The sequence below is a fragment of the Patagioenas fasciata genome, chromosome 1, assembly GCF_037038585.1.
Source record: "Patagioenas fasciata isolate bPatFas1 chromosome 1, bPatFas1.hap1, whole genome shotgun sequence".
In the NCBI taxonomy this organism is placed as follows: domain Eukaryota; kingdom Metazoa; phylum Chordata; class Aves; order Columbiformes; family Columbidae; genus Patagioenas; species Patagioenas fasciata.
In genome coordinates, this window is record NC_092520.1 from 167195924 (window position 1) to 167217976 (window position 22053).

At 37.0% G+C, this 22053-nt stretch overlaps 1 protein-coding gene across 9 annotated transcripts in view; it reads right to left on the bottom strand.

Annotated features, from left to right (window-relative positions):
* The window catches only part of KITLG (KIT ligand), a 412063-nt gene that overhangs the window by 30575 nt on the left and 359435 nt on the right, over positions 1-22053 (bottom strand). For 8 of the 9 annotated variants that reach the window (XM_071799874.1, XM_071799850.1, XM_071799835.1 and 5 more), the window contains exon 2: positions 373-486. The exons of the other annotated variant lie outside the window; for it this stretch is intronic. In XM_071799874.1, the coding sequence (XP_071655975.1) occupies positions 373-486 (114 nt within the window). The remainder of the gene's footprint in view (positions 1-372; positions 487-22053) is intronic. 9 annotated transcript variants of the gene reach the window in all.

A 22053-nucleotide genomic window follows, 5' to 3' on the forward strand; every position in this document is an offset into this window, starting at 1 on the left:
GTTTTTGCTGCCAGTCTGCTCCACACAAATCAGTAACACAAAGACAATAATCCTTCATCTGCACGGGAAGCAATTGGATTCCAGGCAATGTTTGAGGAAATCAAGACTTTTGCCAATTTTTATGGAAGTTTGGAAGGAGGAAAGCACATATGTACATATACTTGAGCTTGGTCAATAAGGTGAACACTGAAACTATTCTCAGCTCTCTGCAGAAAGGTTTTGGTTTTGATCAAGTAACAGATGTTGACAGATTTTTAAAAAATATTTCTCTGGTTCTAATATAGATTTGCTAACTTTGCTTAAAAATTTAAGTGCCATTAGCCATTGATTATTGTTTAACATAAAGAATAATTTTAAATAAAAGCTACTTACCAGTTTTGCAATGTCATTCACATCATCTGTCACTGGATTCCCACAGGAACTCTGGGCTTTGACAAGAGGATTAAGTAGGAGTAGTTGAAGACAAAAGCAAGTGATAATCCAAGTCTATTTAGCGAGAAAAAAAAAAAAAAAAAAAAAGAAAAAAGAAAGAAAAAAACAAGAAACAAGAAACCCCAAGTAAGCAATTTCCAAATGTGAAGTAACAAGAAATTCTAATAATGTTTTTTCTATATGAAGTCTAGATGCAACAATACTCTTCATCTTTCATGAGGACATACTTGTAACACTATAATATAATTTCATGGCAAGGATCCACAGAAATGCATTTAATTGATCTTTTCTGGAAACAAGTGCCTTTAGAGTTATAATGGAAAACCTGGTATTGAGCCATCAGATTACTTGCACAGGATCCCACTTAGGTGAGTTTCTGCAAAGTTTACCAATACCAAAGAAGAGCAAGAGGCAAACTTTGCAATATTTCTTCATCATTGACACAAAACTAACTAAATACTTGTCATTCACTTGATAAGGCATTTGATAAACCTGTGCCCTTAATGTGATAATGGATGATAAGGAACAAAATTATACCAGACCACAGCAAGATAAAAGGAGAAAGTTCATAATCACGGCCATTAGATTTGGGTACTTAAACTGCAAGCAAAACTACAACTGAGCTCTGGTCAAATACTGAGATCTCAAGCAGCAGTACAATACATTTTTCTTTAAGTGATGTGCCCTGGCATCTCAGGAGTGGCAGTTTGGCTTTGGCACTACATCCCCTCCTAAATCCTGTTAGGAATAGCAGAGCAATGTACTCACAAAGGCTTGTGGGACAGAGCCAGAAAAGCACCAGATAACTAGCTGCAATGCACCTGGGTGTCTCCTTGGCTACACTGCCTGAACTTCCTCGCCTTCTGTTGTTCCTTGTGTTTTGCTGGTTTCCCACAGAGCCCTGTGCCAAGTTTAAGCTACAGATCTTTATTTCCAGAATGTTAAAGCATTTAAGTTATGGATAATCAAAAGTTGCCTCGGGTTGTGAAGCTTCTTGTGCCAGCTGACTGAAGCTGTCAGCAAGAGCCGATGATGGTGTACATTTACTGCAAGTAAGGAATTTGCCTGTGCAGGCTCCCAAGCCTCCATGAGCGCAGGACTGAGACAAGAATTTGCTTTTGCATGTACTAAGATGCATCTCAGCCCTGTCTGTTCCCTGTGACAAGTAGAGAGCACCCATCTCCAGCACTGGCTTCAAACACTATCCAACCATTCCATTTAAAACCAAAGCAAATCAAGCAACATAGATTAAGATCCCTAGAAAAGCAGAGAGATAAAATCACAGATTTAAAAGATTAAGTATCATCATAGTAACCTAGAGGAGCTAGGGAAGTACGATGATGAAGATCGCTGGGGAGCTACATAAACATGATGGAGCAGTGCCAGCCAATTTCCCTAGAGCTGTTAAATGACAAGTAAATCTCTCTCTTGTATCTTATATCTCTTAAGTCTTACATGTATCTTACATGTCAAGCAAAACTGGTCATTTGCTGTCTTAGAATATTGCTTCCTGACTCATTTAGGCAAAACCAGTGTGGGCTGCTGCTGGAAAAGACAATCTAGCCTCCTCCCCTGCCTCTTGCACTAGCACTGATGAGATGGTTTAGCCAGCTGTACCAGCAGACAACTTCAATTTTTGTTTTCCACAGGATCACAAAAATATTCTAAGCAAAGCACACATTGAATATGCAGCATGTCTTTTGAGAATGCCTCTTGCTTCAACATAACTAGAATTTAGAAATACTTTTAATTTAATATTTGTAGAAATAATTTTTGAGAAGAATTACCTATGTGAAGAATTGACACTAAGTACTTAACATGAAGTTAGGTACTTAACAGTCTTACAAAACCTCTGTATCTTGTGCTATGCAGCAGCTTTGCAGTTAAACATATATGCACAAGCCAAGCTCTCAGGAGATGCTTGGAGCCACACTCGAGACAAAAGAGATAACAACCCTGTACCTATTCCCTGCTTTCTAATGAAAAGGTAGTGAGACCTGGAATGTGGGAACCTGGTTCTGCTGACATTCCTCCTCTTGAGTAATTTGGACAGCCTCGGTGTGTTTGTACTTCTGCTTTGGTAAGACGAGGGGCAATGGTTTTAAACTAAAGGAGGGGAGATTCAGGGTAGACATGAGGAAGAAATTTTTTACAATAAGGGTGGTGAAACACCGGCACCGGTTGCCCAGAGAAGTGGTAGATGCCCCATTCCTGGACACATCCAAGGCCAGGCTGGACAGGGCTCTGAGCAACCTGATCTAGTTGAAGATGCTCATTAGAGGGGCATTGGACCAGATGATCTTTGAGGGTCCTTTCCAACCCAAACTACTCCATGAGTCTGTGATTCTGTCTTTTGCATATAGCAGTGACAACAATGCTGCTAGTATCTGAAAGGACCTTTGAGATTTCTTTGTAGTGTATAGAAGCTCAAAGTAATTTAAGAGCTAGACTTAAGTAGCCAGAGAAACATCTCCTCCTCCTCACATAAATTCCAGAATCAGTGGAAACCAAAGGGGACCTCAGGCTGACAGACTACTTCCCCACTGTGATTTTTGGAACACAACTGCTATAAAAAAGGCAAGAAATTAATGACAACCAGCTCCAAAATGGACTAACTATACCACTTTTAAGAATTTCAGAAAAGCAGTTCTACCTTCAGGGTTAAACACTACACTTGCAGCTACACTTCCTGGGATTCAGGGATATTTCCCTGATGTGCCATTCGCAGATGGAGTCCACACCAGAAATCACTGATTTCTTTACTGGGTTCTTCACCACTGAATAGTATGTAAAGGAAGATGGGATTTGTTCACTGACTTGTGTCACTGTCATAGGACAATGTTTAACCTAACAGTTAAACAATCAAAAAAGTAACAACACTCTTTAACTGGAAATAGTTTTTTGCCAGATTGACTGAGGAATATTAACAAAAGTGGCAGCACTCTCGAAATAAAACCAGAACTCTGATGCATCTTGTCAGTTTTCATACTTCTGGATCTAAAGAAACCCCACACATGAAGCTTAAAATCACTACACATTTTATAATTATGCAAATCAACAAGAACACGTTTTTTTCCTATGTAAATAATGGAATTTTAAAGCATAGTAATTTTTTATAACTGCTATTAAAACAAATGCTTTATAATCTTTGAGAAGATTTGAGGTTTTTCTTGCTTATTTGTTCCCTGTCTCATCCAACAGGAACTGAAAATCTGCAATATACTGCTAGTTTCAACATGCCTATTATCCAAAATCTTTTAATTATTTGCACTTACAAAATATTTATATTACACATGCCTACAGGCACATTGTATGTAAGAACTGTTTAGATCAAAGAGCTAAGCTATTTTTGTGTTATTTACTAATGACCAAACCTGCTGTTTGAGCAAAACTTGTATAGACTGAATTAAATCAAGGACAGAACAAAAGGGAATCTTAAACAACAGCTTTATAAATAGAGACTCCAGTTTTACACTTTACTAAGCATAAATGAATGTTACCCACATAACACTTGTAACAGATTTCCATGTATAATTACTTCCAAGCTAAAATGGCATTTTCAAAGCTGGCCACAGGATTTAATCACACATTGTCTACTAGCATTAAATTGAAGATAAGTGGCAGGCAGGAGGCAGACCTGTATACCACAAGGCCTCTTCCTATTTTTGACTCAAAAATTATTCAATTGTTTTTGTATTCTGAAATCTCTTAAATACTGGATATTTAAGTTGATTTTGTGAAAGGGGAGAAAAGTAACGATTAGACTGGAAAGGATAATTCAGATCAAAGATTTACAGTATACACATTTGATTTTTCTGTAAAAGATTTTTATTATTGCCTATGTGACACAATCTAGAATTTTGGTTAACAGCATTTTAGAGGCTTAGCTCGTGATCCAGAGTGTTGAAGCCCATTCTTTCAGTTGCAAATCAACAACTTTTTAATGTTTGTTCTTCATTTATCATCTGGAGTGTTGACAAAAGCTACTGAATGAATGTGTTAGCATCTTTTTCACAGTATGCTATCAAAGATATTGAGTCATGCTGGTTAATGTTCAGCTAATTCTTTAAGTGAAAAGCAGCAAGGGGAATACCACATTACTAAATAAGACAAATATTGGAAAGTCTGGATATTTCCAAATATCTGTTTGTTCTCCTAACAATTCTAATCATAACTAGGGAGAAATCATCCACCAAAAAAAAAAGGGCAAATAATAAAATGAAAAAAAAAACTATTTAAGCACAGGGAGATGTAGTAACTACACAGATGAATAGATTCTTCATTATAAAATTTCTTGCATTCAGAGCATGTTAGCCACAGAATTTTTCAGCCCAGTTTCTTGAATAAATCATTCAGTTAACCAACCAAGCCACATCTGCATCAGGGTTAGCCGACAATGTGAAACAACATTTACCCTGGGCCAGGCTTCCCAAATTTATTTTTCACTTCTCCTAATGCTGAGGTAGGAACATCTCTCAATATTGGCTCCCCAGGGAGTGTTTGCACGCTGCTTTGGAGAGCTATATCTTGTGAACTTCTGCCATAGAAAACATTGGTTAGTCAGTTTGGGATAGCTAACAGTGTTCATACTTAAGCCTTATAAAGCCTTTTGTAAGAAGATTCAGAGAAAAATTAAACAGCAAGAAAAGATCTTGCTTTTTTTTTTTAACCACAAAGCATTCAGAAGCATAAAAGCACAATAAGTATCTCATATGTCTATTAATCTATCTAGATATTTTGTTGTGATAGAGATCATTAAAGTCATGGAAGGATTGTCTTTAACCAATTAAGAAATTCACCATCAGTGTGGAATTATTTTCCACTGAAAGAACAGCATTTATACAGAATGTAATCCAATTCCCGTTTTCATGTTATTCAGTGATACTTTCACCTGTGCAAATGACAGCACTAACTTTAATAGTCTAAATGGCTGTGCCTAAATACTGCTTAAATGCTAAATATTGCTCCAACCCCAAAAGAGGAAGTTAGGTGTGGAAAAAAAGTCACCCACCCATGACCACCTAGTTCTGGAAGCAGTGATGTACTTTGGCAAGCACAATTGGAACTGGAAAGGTTCCTACATGCTCTCAGGTACTCTGGAGATAACTTCAGTGTAGCTGGAGTAAACATTGCATGATCCCTGAAAAACACATAGCTGAAGCATTAAGTCCAGTGTACACCCATCCCCGTCCTTCAAAAAATACGCACTGGTCTCACCGAACATAATAGCCTGCCAACTAGGGTATTTACTAATGAGTGACAGACCAAGGTTAAATTTCTTCTAACCAAGGTAATTCCAGCTCACGGGAGTGGAGATCTGTTCCTCTGTCATCTCCCTTGTAACTACCACCAGAGGCACTTTCCCACCTATGATGGCTTGCTAGCCAGAAGGGGCAAAATGGGGATACACTGGTTCTCCTGAACCTTATTATTCAGAACATTTATGCTGAATAAATGGCAAGCCATTACATAGGGAGAAAAAAAAAAAGACAGTTCGCTGCACAGGCATCAGAACGTTTATGTGTATCCTCGCCTCGCACATGCTCCTCCATCTGGGCGCCCTAACTTCTGGGAAACTCCCCAGTCAACATGTGAGTTTTCTTGAATAACCTTTTGGCAGTCCATTGAACAAAACAGAGGCTAACTCCAGCTCAGTGAGTCACCCTGCTGGGGTGAGACACCTAAAAAAATCTTTGGATCACACCCTATAAGCTTTGTTAAGATTACAAAAAGCAGATGCATACTTTTCTAGTGACTGATACTATTCTTCATTTTTTTAAACAATGATGTGTAGTGAGGAGAATTATGATAAAAGTAAACAAAATTCAGCAGGGAGTATCAGAGTGATTTATTTAGATTCTGATTTAAACACAGACTACAGAAATGCTGGTCACTTATCTCAGTGTAAGTTTTGGAGTGCTCTAGACATGAAATATTTGAACATATTATTTATGTTATTTATGAAGTGCAGAATACTCTTATACCCACTTCTGCATATAATATCTAAAACAAATAATATAAGGGTACTTCATGGGGTAAGGGACAAGGAAATTAATGAGTTCTTGTTATAAACATAAGCAGGAAAAGGTGGCATTGCCCCCTAAATTCAAAGGCGTTCAACAGGCAACCTGCTTTCACAGCTGTTTGATCTTTTTGTGACATTATGTATTTGTCTTTCTATGATGTTTCCAACCTTAAAACCTCTTCCCCCTAACTTTTGTACACTCACTTTCTTGGGTGGTACTTCTGGAATGCCTAATGACAAATGAAAAGAAGAGAATTTTTCAGCTAATTTTCCATTTAGTGGCAGAACGCTAAAGTGGCACTTGCTGGACTCCACCAGCCACATGTGCAAAGGAAAAGCCAACTGCTGTATCCAAATGCTTACAGACCTTGTTCCCTTCTAAGGTAACTGTTAATGAATCAGAAATAACTCTGTTCAGGTCAATGGATAAAAATTGTTCCAAATCTGTTAAATGCTAATGCAGAACTAGTTTTTCTTCACTACTTTTTCTTCAGCTGGAAGGAGAAAACATTCTCTAGTTCCGCCAAGTTATGCACACCCTTTTCTTGAGACAAACAAATTTAAGATAATGGTCTTACTGTGCTGAGAAAGTGATGAATCACACTATTCTTTCCCACCATCCAGATCTTGGGCAAACTAGGAAGCTGCTAAGACTATATGCCAACTTCATTTCATGCAACCTCAGGCCAATTACTATCATCCTCTACTCCTTCCAGCTCTCCTTGACAGATGCAGAAGCAGCAGGCTGCTTCAGCCAATGTGCTTCTGTTGCACTTAGCAAGGTGCAACCACACTCCTGCTGTGTTTCAGCTGTAATCAAGATGAACATAATAAGCAAGAAGTGTAAATTGATACAGTTTGCCTTGCAAATCAATGTATTTTGCAATTATGTTCAGTAAACTACAAAACAGTGTTTTTAATGTGCAAATTAATATATGTGTCTGCCATCCCTGTAAGGATACCAATGCAAAATATTTGGCTGTTCTAAAAATGTTGGCTTTGGCTCTTTAAAAATGTTATCTGTCCCATAATAAATTTTGTCCACTCTTTAATTTCCCTTGACAATCACGGATTCAGGCAGTTTCCATGCATCCTAAATGTGTCCTGGATGACAGCCAGTTTGTTTAGTTCCCAAACACTGGGAAGTGAAGTTACCAAAAGACAGGTACTTATATATGGATGTTGCCTCCAGACCTTGTGGTAATGTTGTAAAAATAAATATTTACTGATTAACATCCATCAGGTGGAATTTTAGTTCTGCACAGAACCTGGAGTTTTATGGAAAAAAAAGGACAAAAACCAACAACACCCACACACACAAAAACAACCAACAACCAACAAAACAAAATAAACAAAACCACAGACAAATAAACAAACAACCCCCCCCACATATTTTGAAAGAAGTCTTCCTGTTAAGTCATAATTAGAGATTATGAGGATCTTCATGGGTTTTGCACTTAGCACAGTCTTTTTAGGACATAAGTACTGTCAAGAGTTATTTTTTTCCCTGTCTTGTAAAGTTCCATTACAATCATCCAGGACATTTTTCTGTACGACTTTAGAGTGATAGAGATCAATATCTACTTCTTCAGTTAATGGAGACACTGAGAGCCAAAATACCTACACAATCAAAATAGAAATCAGTAGAAAATCGGATTTCAGTTGACTCAACAAAACCTCCCAGAAGCTCCGAAGAGGAAGTTGTCTTTTTGTTTTGTTTTGTTTTTCCTCTCCTGAGAACTTTTTTAGAGTTTTCTAGCATAAATCCAAAGGCATTTTTAAGTAATTGAAAGGGGAAAGCAAAGTAAGATACAAGATTATCTTGGCAGGGAGGACAAGATTCTCACGCTATACGGAGCTGGATAATCTGACTTCCTCAGGGAATGAAAAGTCATTCTCTTAAGTAAAATACTCAATTAAAGATTGGTTTTAAAGATCTGTTTCAGATGTTCTGCTTGTTTGCCCAGTTTGTGCAAAAAATCCACTATCTTGAATATTCTTTTGAATTATAATGAAAATCTATATAGAGTCACCCCTTTTAATCTTAGGTCTTCAAGAACCAGTAAAGAAAATGGAATAAGAGTTCTTACAGAAATTTTGTATTGCATCTTTATTTCTTACCATTTGCTACAAAGCACATGGAATTTGGCTGGGACAACTATTATACTGAAAATTTAAAAAATAAAAAAATTCAAGAACAGCAAAAACATCATCTATTTCGATACTTGGCATACAATGAAACCCATGTACATGATGAAAATGTCTCTGTCCTCCCTAGTATTTGATTTGTAGTATAAAGTAAAATAGGTTAAGTGCATTCTTACTCTTTCATGCACATAAATGTTCCTAGAAAGTAAACTGTATTATAAATCTGAAGAGTTTTCAGTTCACACTTGAGCATCTGGAAAGAAAACATCAGGAAAAAAGAAATTCTTATAGAAAGTTTAAAAGTTTTTATGCAAGTTTCTCTCTTTTTTTTTTTCCCCTCTTCTTTTCGCAATCCTTTTATACTTTCTTGTATAACCAGACAATGATTTCTGAAATGTAAATCACAGACTGGTCAACTTGATCTTAAAGCAAACACACATTCAGAGAAAGATATTGTTCTGTTTATGAACTCTGAATTCATTTAATAACATCCCTGATAGGCCCTGTATTTTTACAGGATGCAAATTCAGAACTAATTTCACTGACCTGCTCAATATGAGAGATCTCATTACAAAAGGATAATTGCTGAACACAGACTAAAACTAGATGCCAGTACAGCCAAGATTAAGTGTGTTTCATCCACCTACCTTAATTGTATTACATCCTTACAATTATGAACTTGGATGTGATTAAAGAACCCTATTTGGATCTCTCAGATATACCAACACCAGTATAAACTTTGACAGCATGGAAGAATGATGTTTTTTCACATCAGTATTGTACTATATATCATGAGACTATTCATTTCCTGACTTTTTATAGCTGCTGTCTACATTGCTGGTCTACAAAAGCACTCGGGATAAGGTGAGAAACCGAGGTTCCATAAATTATGTGGTTTACATCATGATAAAGATCATGGGATTGAGGTCCAGCAGCTTTCCTCAGTCCCTCTGCCATTTTGAAGATATCATGACCAACATCACGCAAATGTGCTACTCTGCAGTCCACCCAGAAAAGCTCTGGCATCATCTGCTAGTAATGCAAATGCTATCAGCAACCTCAATTCCAACATACAGCGCTAGGTGTAGGCAGTCCTCCTCAAAAGGCAATCAAAAAACTGGTATTCCTAGAGCACATATCTCTTGACTGATTTGACCCATTCTACAGCAGATATCAGTCTTCAAAGTCAAAGTGGACTTCAGGTAACTCCTGGGATAGGTAGGCTTCAGATAACAGTTCAGTTACACTCCACTCCTTTGATGTTGCAGATAGTTTAGATGTGTAATCGGACTGGATATAACCAAACAGAAATAGCGTAGGAATAAAGTGGGAGTGAGCAGAATAATAATAGAATCATAGAATCATTTAAGTTACGATCATCAAGTCCAACTGTAAAACTAATGCTGCCAAGTCCACCACTAAACCATGTTCTTATATGCCACATCTACACGTCTTTTTAACACCTCCAGGGATGGTTATTCAACCACTTCCCTGGGCAGCCTGTTCCAATGCTTGACAACCCTTTTCATGAAGAATTTTTTCTTAATATCCAATACAAACCTTCCCTGGTACAACTTGAGGCCATTTCCTCTCATCCCATCTTTCGCTACTTGGGAGAAAAGACCAACACCCTCCATGTTACAAACTCCTTTCAGGTAGTTGCAGAGAGCAACAAGGTCTCCCCTCAGCCTCCTTTTCTCCAGGCTAAACAGCTCCAGTTCCTTCAGCTGCTCCTCATAAGGCTTTTGCTCCAGACCCCTCACCAGCTTCATCACTTTTCTCTGAATTCTCTCCAGCACCTCAATGTCTTTCTTGTGAGGGGCCCAAAACTGAACACAGTATTTGAGGTGAAGCTTGGGAAATTGTTCCAGTTCTTCACTGTTCCAATGGTTAAAAGCCTTCTTGCACTGTCCAGTTTAAGTGTACTGATAGCAGTTTATATCAATGTGTTCTTGTGGCAACACTGCTCCTTTGCTTATGTAATTGCACTCCCATCTTTCCAGTTTGTTCTCTTCATGTATTTATGGAGATAAACCCTACAATCCGAATCTTCTTTATGCCTAATTGAAAAGCCCATCTGACTTCCAGTGCCACACAGAAGCAACATAAAAACTCAAAACCCCATGGAAAATAAAGAAAGCATTCCCTTTCTCTTACCTCCTCTCAGATTAGGAACTGTATTTATTTATTTTCTATGGTACCTTAGTTTCACAGGCTCTTCTCTCCAGCAAATGTAAATAGAGGATTACCCTGCCTCTTATTGAGCCTTGTTGCAGCTATTACAATGGATGTGTTATCCAGCCAGGTGGTTGCTTCTGAAGAGGAGCAAACAACTTAAAATCAAAGTCATGCAACTTTTAAATAGAATTGTTCTTCATTAGTCAGAGCAGTTTATCCAGTTGATAAATAATAGCTGACATAAAACGTATTCTCAATTTACTCACATAAAAGCTGGCTTCTCTGTATATATTCCAGAAAACAGCATCTGCACCAACTTAAAAAGGCTTGGAACAGGAAATTCAGATGCACCAGAACTGAGACGTTTTCACACAAGATGAAAACCTGACACCAAAAGCCAGGAAATACAGGAGGTTTTTTGTTTGTTTGTTTTGTTTGTTTGCTTTGTTTGTTTTCCCAAGCCTTTTTGGTCAAAGTTTTCAACACTAACTACAGCATTGATGAAAGAAGGTAATTCTGCTTTTCAGCTGCTTTTCATCTTGGATCTTTTGGGAAATACTTAAAGGATGTTTTAGGTTTTCTTCCATCATCAGTAGTGACACCTCAAATTTCGAACATAAGTAATAAAACCTGTTACTCGTTCTTTCATAATTCAAAAGATTCTTTAATAAGCACTATTCCAAACATGTGTAATTACCTTGGAACATGTAACAGGGATGAAAAACATCCTTCACATACACCTCTACTGCAGGATGAAAAAGTGTCATCAGTGCAGAGCTCAGTTGCAAATATGGGGCCAAGTTATGGTCTTCCATAGTGAAACTTGAGTTTCTGGCCCTTCAGTCTATTTTTATTTAACAGAGAAATTTACTATATTGGACATAATGCCTATAAATTATGTGCCTGTATACCCATTAATGATTCAGAAATGTGCCCTTACACATTTAACACAAGCATGTTTTACAGAGAAATTTACTATATTGGACATAATGCCTATAAATTATGTGCCTGTATACCCATTAATGATTCAGAAATGTGCCCTTACACATTTAACACAAGCATGTTTTACAAGCATCTTATGTACAAAACACTAAGTCAATAGAAGACCTAGTACGTGTCATAAGTGAATATGCAGAGGAAAATTCAACATAACACTGTTTAGTTCGCTAGGAACAGTGTAAGTTTTAAAACAAATACATAAAACTTTCCACACTATGTTCTATCTCCAACAAAAGATGTTGTTAGGCAATGAAGGTGGCTTCTGACCCCATAAACAGCCAATACAGACATTTTAATAATAATCTGTAGTCAATTTTTATAAAAAATACAGGAAGTTTTGAGAAGAGTATTTGTCAGAGGAAAAGATTAAAAAGCAACCAAGCTGTTTAAAAGAAGAAAGAAGAAACTAAGAAAGAGAGAGAGAGAGAGAAAGAGAGAGAGAGAGAAAGAGAGAGAGAGAGAAAGAGAGAAAGAGAGAAAGAGAGAGAGAGAGAAAGAGAAGGAAAGAGAGAAGGAAAGAGAGAAGGAAAGAGAGAAGGAAAGAGAGAAGGAAAGAGAGAAGGAAAGAAGGAAGGAAGGAAGGAAGGAAGGAAGGAAGGAAGGAAGGAAGGAAGGAAGAAAGAAAGAAAGAAAGAAAGAAAGAAAGAAAGAAAGAAAGAAAGAAAGAAAGAAAGAAAGAAAGAAAGAAAGAAAGAAAGAAAGAAAGAAAGAAAGAAAGAAACCTGCATCTCTGCATCTCCTGGTCATCTCCTAGCTTTGGTGCCAAGTTTTCATCTTCCTTTATCAGGAGATGCAGGAAAAACCCTGAGGACTTTGAGCATGTTGAACTGATTTGTCCCAATAAAAATACTACTGTTCATTTACATAGTGTTTCTTGATACAATAGTGAGCTAACCAGAAAGTCTCTTGCAATATTTCCCTGGGAATCGTGTCAGTTTAAACCTTACCATTCAAAACCTTTGAGCATATGACTGCACATTTGTCAATAATGAAACAAAGTTTCAATGAGCCCATCAGAAACAACATGGCCAGGTTTACATTCTCCCTGTACCTATTTCAAACTACTCATTTGCAAGATTTCAGTAGGTTGTTCAGAATGCTGTACTTCTTATCACTGTACCTGACAAGCTGAGCTGCACATGTTAGTAGTACACCAAGAAATGTGAGAAACATGCTGTTTTATCTCAGCTCTTTCCAAATAACACAGAGTAAAACAAAATCAGATTTAAATCATTTTCTGACTGGGGGAAAAAAAAAACAAACAACAACTTTTTAAACTCCAGATCCTGATTTCAACTCTATTCTCTCATATGTATTCATGAAATCTACCCAGTAAATAATTTTACCTTCAAAAAATGCTCTAAGCTCAGCATTTAATTTCCTACATCATTTGAATCAGATGCTTTCCTATACATTCTCAGAACCAAACTGAACAATTTAGCTTTAAGGTAATGATCTGTGAAAGAATAACACAATCTTACTTTTACACTGTTATTGAAATATAAGTACATTAAGAACAAATCAATATTTTTTGTGACAATAATGTTTATCCAAAGGGATATACTGATGGATGAGATTAATCTCAAACGCCTTGAAGTTAAAGCTTGTGAGACTGCAGACAAATGAGGTAACTGGCACATCAAATTAGAAACTAATCTTCAAAACATTTAAGTATGCTTGCAAGACAACGTAAGCACTGGGCAGGCAATAAGCCATTTACCTCAGCAAGCTGGAATTACAAATACATTATGCCTTGTTTGAAAGCAATTAAGTTGGTATATTAATAGGAAGAAATCAGCAACATTTTCTTAAGTTTTTAATCTAAATTGAAAATTTTTCATATATCAAAAATAACTAAGAGATATTGTTATTCCAACTGCACATCCTTTTACCACAGAAAATGAGCATAAGTTCCTTTTTCAAGATATACTAAAATGCATTGTGCCGCTGTTACTTTTAAAAGTTCTTTCTGAAATTATTTTCATGTGACATACATATTATTTATTTTTTTAGATAAAGCAAATTGCCAGAGTGGTCATTTTAGGAATTTGAAGCAATGTATGAAGTTGTCTCAGGACAATGTAAGCTGAAGATAGCGAAAATGGATGGTACTGATCAAAATGTTTCCTACAACATAAAAAGCGAGCGACTGCATTACTGCATCAGAAACTCAAGGATACTTTGATTTCCTGTGCACCCCTAAAAGGGGAGGACATACTTTTAAGTGCCTTTTCTTATTGGTACTGAAATACTGTAAAGAGCATCTTTGAGGGATGGTCCATGGTAACTCCACTGTCTTTCAATGGCTAGGGTTATGCAACGTGTCAGCATTGCATAAAATGTTATGAATTCTAACCATTCATACTCACATGGTAAAATAAAAATCTTTCGGTATGTCTCAGCTGTCATTACTTTCATTTGTAATTGGAGTTCAGCTACAATTTATTTCAAAGGATTTTCCTTTTTTCAAAACTAAAGGCTGAATTGTCACAGATGGTAATTTTGGCAGATGGTTGTATATGAAACTGAGTTTATAATTAGGCCAAATCTGACTTGTGCAATTAAGGGAATGAAGATTTGGAAAATAAGAAGTGTCAGATTGGTACACGACCAGTCTGGTAGCCACAGAAAACTGAAGAAGCCTGATCATTCACACTTAAAGAATATATTGCCTATTTGAAAATTTCTCCCTAATTGCATGAATTAGAAGATAAGCAACCTTTCATGCTCAGAGCACAAACTAAAGTAACCAGGGCTTTTTACCTACTTAAGTGTATAATCCTTTTTTCTTCAGTTGAGGTTAATGAGATGGTCTAAGCAACCTAACAGCTCCCTGCTGCTGAGAGAGGCTCGCAGCATCTCCTTCTCTGCAGCTTCCCTGCTCTGACATTCACCCGACCCCTCTGCAAGTCAGTAAATTCACAGCCAGTGATGAGCCAATTCAGCTCAGAGACAGAAAACTAATCCCTGAGGAATGAGTGGAGGAGGAGAAGAGACATGCAAGGACGAGAAGACTAGGACTACCACTTTTGGTGGAAGTGACCTCTTGGGCTCACTCTGACATTTATCAAGCTGCATTTCAAGCCATATTATATCCAGTGTCAAAAAGCTTTCCAGACTGCTAATTGTGTGTGAAGGTAGCATTGCCTGTTTTAGCATCTTCTGACTTTCAGTTGTGTTAAATATTTCTTTTCTCGTGTACCAAGAAAAAATGAGCAATGTCCAGTAATCTTTCTCACTACTACTTCTTACGTACCACTATACAGATCTCTCAGTAGTTTCTTGCCCTCAGCTTTCAGTCCCCTTTCATATGCATTGTTTCCGTATAATGCTTTTCCCTATTTTCGGATCAACATTTCTGTTATATTCTTTTTTTTTTCTGATGGGGCAAGCAGTACTTTTTTCAAGATGGCTGACTATCACCATCATAAAAGCATCTTCCTTTTACACTTCTCTTCCTGCTCCTGCATCTCAATATGTTGGTTGATTTGTTCTAGCACAGGTAAAATATAGGGATTTTTCACCCATTTTTCCTGACCAAGTATTGCTACAAGAATATTAAAAAAAGATCTTGTAAAAAGTTTGTCCAAACTCAGGAAAACTGTTCTTATTAATGTAGTTACAATTAGTTCAAAATATTCCTTCCAAAATGCAGCCCCCTTGCACTTCAACACAACGAACTCCACTTGCCATCGTGCCATCTGTTCTTTTATCTTCTCTAAACCTTTACAAAGTTCCTCGGAATCTCTTTTAGTTTCAATTAACCTGAGTAATTTATGTAGCTTGCACATGTTGTCATCAATCTGTGAACCCTCTTACCAGATTGAACTATATGAGGTCGCTGACAATGAGGGAATGTTACCTCTTAGGTTTTTGCCATGTTACAATTTAATGGCTTATTCCTACACTTTGCTTTCTGTCCCTAAATCATGTTTTCCTCAAACTGTTATGATACAGTATGGGGCTACTCAGTTTTTTTAGACATTTTTTTTTTCTTTTAAAGCTAAATAAGTAATTTCAACACTTTGTCTTTATTCACCCGTTTTGAAGCACAAAGAATTTTAGTACATTGAAAGCATTTGTGTTGCGGGAGCTGGGTTTTTCTATTCCTTTCATTCAACTCTATTAATGCAATGTTCCCACCTTCCTTCCACTGACTGGTTTAAATACAGCAAGATCTGCTGACAACACAACAATAGAGGCAAGCTGTTAAGAAAAACTCTTTTTTAAACTCTAGGCATATTCATTAACTCTAAAGACAAGAATTAGGAGTTAATGAGTAGAGAGTTACTATATATTCAAGAAAATGTAGGGAACACCACGATCAGCTATTTTTACCAAGTTAGGAACACCTTGCCTTTCCTGTAAAATTAACCCAAACTTTAAACCTGTCCACACAAACAGTAATTCTAATGTCCTGGTGGTTTGAAGATGGCATTAGTTATTTTTATTTTATTTTTTATTATTTGGTTTTTATTTTGTTTGGTATTTGTAGATGCTAGTGACTACAAACTCCACCAAAGTGTTTCCAGCACTTCAAGTGTTGCCCCACAATTCCCCTGTGTTTCCAGAAAGAACAGGCACATTCCCATGATCTACATCAACGTGCAAGTGCCCTCGGCTTAGAACAAAGAGACACAGCTAACTCCCTTGTCACAGAATTGTGACCACAGAACTAATACAAATGTCATTCAAATGCTGCCTCAATGTTTTCGCTTGAGTTATGGTAACTAGAGAGAACTGTAAATATCTAAACCTAAACCTGAAGCTCCACTTGCGGCTTTCCTTAAAAACTGCAGAAATCATGGGGTAAACGTACTGAAAGAAGATGTTGAGTCAGACAGTGTGCAGCTCGGCATGACTATGGAGATGCAGATACAGCTGGAAGAAAAATAATCTGAGTAAAAAAGCTCCCCAAATCTGTTCTATTTTTGAGAAATATAAATGTCTATTAAATAGAGATGCCTATACAATATAATTCCAAAGACACCAGTAATACAGGACTTCAAATTCAGTTAATAACTGATAAGAAGTATTTGGTATACTCACAACATTTACAACAATGAGACAGAATGCAACCCTTTGGAAAAACAACTACTTTACCTGAATTTTACTGATGATTTTCACAGAAGCTACTTATAAAAAATGCAGTTGTAGATCGTGTGCAGAGCATTTGCTTCCTATAGAGCTTTATATATGGTCAAAAATATCAATGTGGATTACGAAGAACCACAGTTGTCAATAGTCAAACTATTCTTCTGATATATGTTCAACAGCATCCTTGTTATAGATGTGCTGATAGAGAAACTCATGCAACTATTGACAAAATATAATATGATTTGTTATGTGGTTTACACACATAATTATCACAAGCTTCCTAGGACTGCTCTTCTTAAAGAAGACACATTAAGCTGCTCAGCCTATCATGAAATTTCTTTTACTTCCATAATGAATCTTATAGAAAATATATCCCAGATTAGTGCAAAGCTCCTCAGACTATATACTTTTCAATGTTTACACTCTGAAACTCCTGTAAGGCTAGTTAGGTATTTTCATAAGTGACACAGTTTCTTAGCAAGTTTACATAAGTGATACTTGTCAACTTGTGCAGGAAAAAAGTTCTCCCTAGTTTTGTAGGAATTGTGCCATTTACTCTGAAATAAGTAATGGAGTGTGTATGTTAAGAAAAATAATCTGTCATAATGAATGAAAACAAAAAGGACATTATAGTTAGACAATTAGCATTTTAAACAGGTACAAATTCAACAAAAACTGAAACAATATTATTGAATGCAAAGCAAAAGGGGCTTGTTGCAATAGAAAGAAACCGGTGGGCTAAATTCAGATTAACTTCATATATGCATCAGACCGTTTGTAATGTCAACAACATTCTGTTACAGTGGGAAATGACCAAAAGTACTGGCAAATGTCTAGTTGATCACTAAAACCTGTGTGTGAGAACAAATTCTTAAAATGTGCTGAGGAGAAACAGAAGAAAGGCAGGAAATTCATTCCAGCTGATTTAAAGGATGTTTTAGGCCAGATTTTTTTAAAGGCCAAATGAAAACACTGAAATGGATATTTCTAATATGGTTACGTGACAAAGCTGAGATACAGGAGAAATTAGTAATAATTTCTTAAAGGATTTGCTTTGGTGTCAATAAATATATGAGCTTATTTTAGAAATGGCAGACCAGTATTTTAGAGGACTCTTCATATTAATAGCTTATGAGTGCAATCATATAAATAAACAATGTATTCCACAGAACAGTGGATTCATCCTAATTCTGAGCTGCTTTGTTTTTACAGACAAGATGAAATACAGTAAAACCAGTATATTCAGACGACTAATATTTGAAGTGGGCCTCAAAAAGATGTACAGACTACTATAAAACCATATAGAACATTCACCAGAGATGAAATCTACACTGTGCAAAAGGAAACAGGATGGTGACAGAGATACCTTCAGTATTTTGGCTACCAGAAGTACTGAAGTTGTATTGTCAGAGGTGAGGATGCTGATTTGAACACAGCAGAGGCCAGAAAAGGTGTACAAATAAATAAGGGTAGCACTGTGAGTTTACTGTCTCAATAGGGAGAGGAGAGAGAAACTTGAAGTATGAACAATCATTTTACAATGTGCGCTTCAGATGTGATGATAGGAAAAAAAAAAAAAACCAAACAGAAATTTTGGTCACAGATGGGGGGAACAAAATCTTCCAACATCCACAGCAGAAGAAAATTGATGGGGGATTATGAACACCACCTTGCTTGGAAATGGAGTCTGTTTTTAAAAAACAGCAAGATTTTCACTGGATTTAGTAGCCTGAAAAGAGGGCTTTCACTGCCCAGCTTTATGCTATTAAAGGAATAAATACTGAAGAAATTTATCAAAACAGTTTGGAATAGACTATGATTATGGCCAGGATTTTTAAAGGACGTGGATTTAGGGAAGGCATGGCAAATCTAGGGCACATTCTTTGCCAGGGATTATAATGCAGAAGATCAAAGCATCTTCAGTGACAGTATTTAAACTTACGGTTTATAAATAAGGTTCATACTTCCTTGAAAATAAAAAATGCAATACTCATCAGAACTATTTAAACTGGTGTCAAATACAGCATTGATAGTTTTTGCTATTAGAATAGAAATGCAATCCACACATTGCAGAACCACAGTAATTGGGAAAATACAGCAATTACAAATATTGGAGATATATTTTTTCCCTCCTTTTTAATATAACCACTAAAAAGCTCTGTTTATTCAGGAACATATTTTTTAATCCAAACGAAAGAGGGTGCCAAGCAGCGTTATACAAGCTTCCTAAATTCATTTGGCTGACTAATGTTCTTATTCCTGCATGCTTAAAAGTAGTCAAAGAAAAACAAACCTCAAGAAAAACTGACATACAGATCTATATCAGCTTAAACACATAATGCATAATATTGTCTGCTTGCCATTTAATGCAAAAGACAAATTTTGCTGAGTTCACCTAATAACAAATAAATGGAGGCTGGAAATTAGAGGGCTGGAACTCAGGACTTTACAATAAAACATGAGCATCTTTAAATTTCAACTTTCTGACATTTCTAAGCACTTCATTTAGTGAATTACTTTGCATATGTGCAGCATATTATTATTTTAAATGTATTGTGACTAACTCCTTACTGCCTTATTTCAGCCAGACCACAAAAGTCAGCACCTTGATATCCTATTCCCATTTTATACACTCCCTAAACAGAGAGGATTTTTTTGAATCAATATGAAATTGAGGAAGAAACTTCCCTACACCCTTTAAAACTTCCACATTTACAGGCACAATTCAAAATCACACTTTAAAATAATGAACCTTGCACAACAGTGTATTACTCCAAGTTTTCAGTATGTGCTGTAGACATCAATAAGTTCATACTTTTGTCCAGGAGCAGCTCCTACAAAAAAAGCTGCTGTATGATTTGCAGAATTCATTTTCTGCTCTAAACGGTAATAAATTGTCAGGACATGCACAACTTAGTTTTACAGTTTGACTTATGTTGCCAGAGTAACTTTTTTCCAAAAGCAATTAGAGGTCATGTGTTACTAAACAGACTGAAGAATCCATTCAGCAATGATGTATCATGCCGCAAACATAAAAGGAATACATATATTGGTCTGCTCCTACCAAGCAAGCAAAAGGTAGCAAGGCAAATCTTATACTTTTTCCTCATACTTCCAAATTCATATAAAATGTATATACCTATCACATATCATCATAAAATGCTTTTCAGAAAAGTAATTGAGCATTATTAAGTTCTTCCTCAAAAAATAACTTTACCTGTCACTGAATTCTGAGTTTCACAGTAAACAACAAAACTACACAACGAAAAAACTATAGATCCATTTGACAAAAATGGTTTCAGATTATCCTGTACAGGACTCAGATAAACCCTTATGCTGAGGAAGTTCTATTATGCTGTCCTCTGCCTTATTTCTTTCATGATAAAGTACAGTGTGAATTCACACACAGGTTATGCCTCTACTGTAAAGGAAATCCACACCATTGGCACACATTTCCATGCACGTGTTATTTCAGGCTGAAACTAGACATTCTCAGGACTCAACTGTGCCCACATTCAATACTTCAAATAGCTTCTTAAGGTACTTCTAAAGAAGAGACAGTAGAGTGAACAGGACTACACTTCTCCTTGACTGTAACAGTCAATGAACTGATGTCCCTGGAGCTGATGGTAGCAGAACAAATGAGCGGCAGAAGAACATCTGAAAAAGACACTGGATGCGGGTTTACTGTAACTGAGACAGCTAATGTGATTGTGTTGAAGCCAGGTTCACTCAAATGGGGTGGCCATGCTTGGAAACACCAAGCTACATGAACAGATAGGATGGGCAGACAGACATTTTCAGGCTCTGATTTGCAGATGCCTGAATCTTTCTGAATGTAGGTTCAGAGGCTGGTATGATTTGCAATCTGCGAATTTGGACTTATGGCCTGAAATACAGGCACCTCTATATTCCTAGTTCATGTGTCAGCCACCCTCAAGATGGAAAAAATAAAAGTAGCAGCTCAGTTAATTTGGTTTTAAAGTATAACTTAGGGGAGTTAAAATCTTAATCTGCATAGACCCAGTTCAGATTTGGAGCAACACTGAAGTTACACTCCAGATTCAGAGTACAAACTTGAATTTTTCTTTTCTTCCCTCTGGCACAATGCATAATTATTTATACAATGTAGAACAGCTTCAACAAGACAGACTGATGGTTAGACTTCTCCTAGAGACTTAAGTTCCTACTCAAGAAAAGAGGTGAACCTGTGTCTCTCTCACTCCAGTGAGTTTGCTCAGGCAAATTCTTTTAGATTAGCTTTTTTCTGTCTGGATTGAATCAAGGTTGTTCACAAACCCAGAGGTAATCTCATCCTCCTGTGACAGCCCAGACTAAACCTGTAGGCTTTGCAGAACATGAGTCTGAGTTGAAGTGTGCAACTCACTTCTCCCCGGGCCCCACGGCTTCCAGCACATCCTCCTCTCTCACTTCCCAGCTCTGCTGCCCAATGCCAGTGAGATGCCAGTGAAGGTGGAAGAGCACAGAGATACCCATCCTGACTCTTAGAAATTCTTCACTGGAACATTAAAAAATACCATGTGAAACGCTGTTATAACGGTGTCCAATTGCACATGGGAGAAAATGCAGCTCTCAAGGCTTGGGCTAAATAGGATCTCAATGGTTATTCCCAAACCTGGTTTTCTCCATCCACTAGGTTTTACAGCAAAAAAGGAAGAAAAATAAAAATAACCAAATACTGCAGTCCCTGCATGCTTACAAGTGCTCATTAACAGCAGTGAAGGTTTGGACCTGGCAGGTATCTGAAAGGAGTGTCCACAGCAGACCTGCTTGAGAGGTCATCCCAGACTGTTAACTAGTGGTCAACTATTGGCCCTGCAGAGGGGGACCCTGCAGTCGCCCCCCTGGCTTGCACCACCTGGTCTCACTTCTAGCATCGCTTCAAGTGGTGATGGAATAGCTGAAGGCTTGGGACTTACACACTTTGTAAAAGAGTGTGCTCCAAGGCACAGTTGCAAAGCAGCTGGTAACACAAGGACCTTCTTCAAACAATACTTGCAGTGACATCTTAGACCTGACGCTATTTTTGCCTTGCACCCAAACTTAAGTCTGCTCCATATTGCAATAATAACACAAAAAATGTACAAAGCAGAAAATTCCTAATCAGATTTAAAATGATTATTACATCCATCTACCTCATATAATTTAAACAT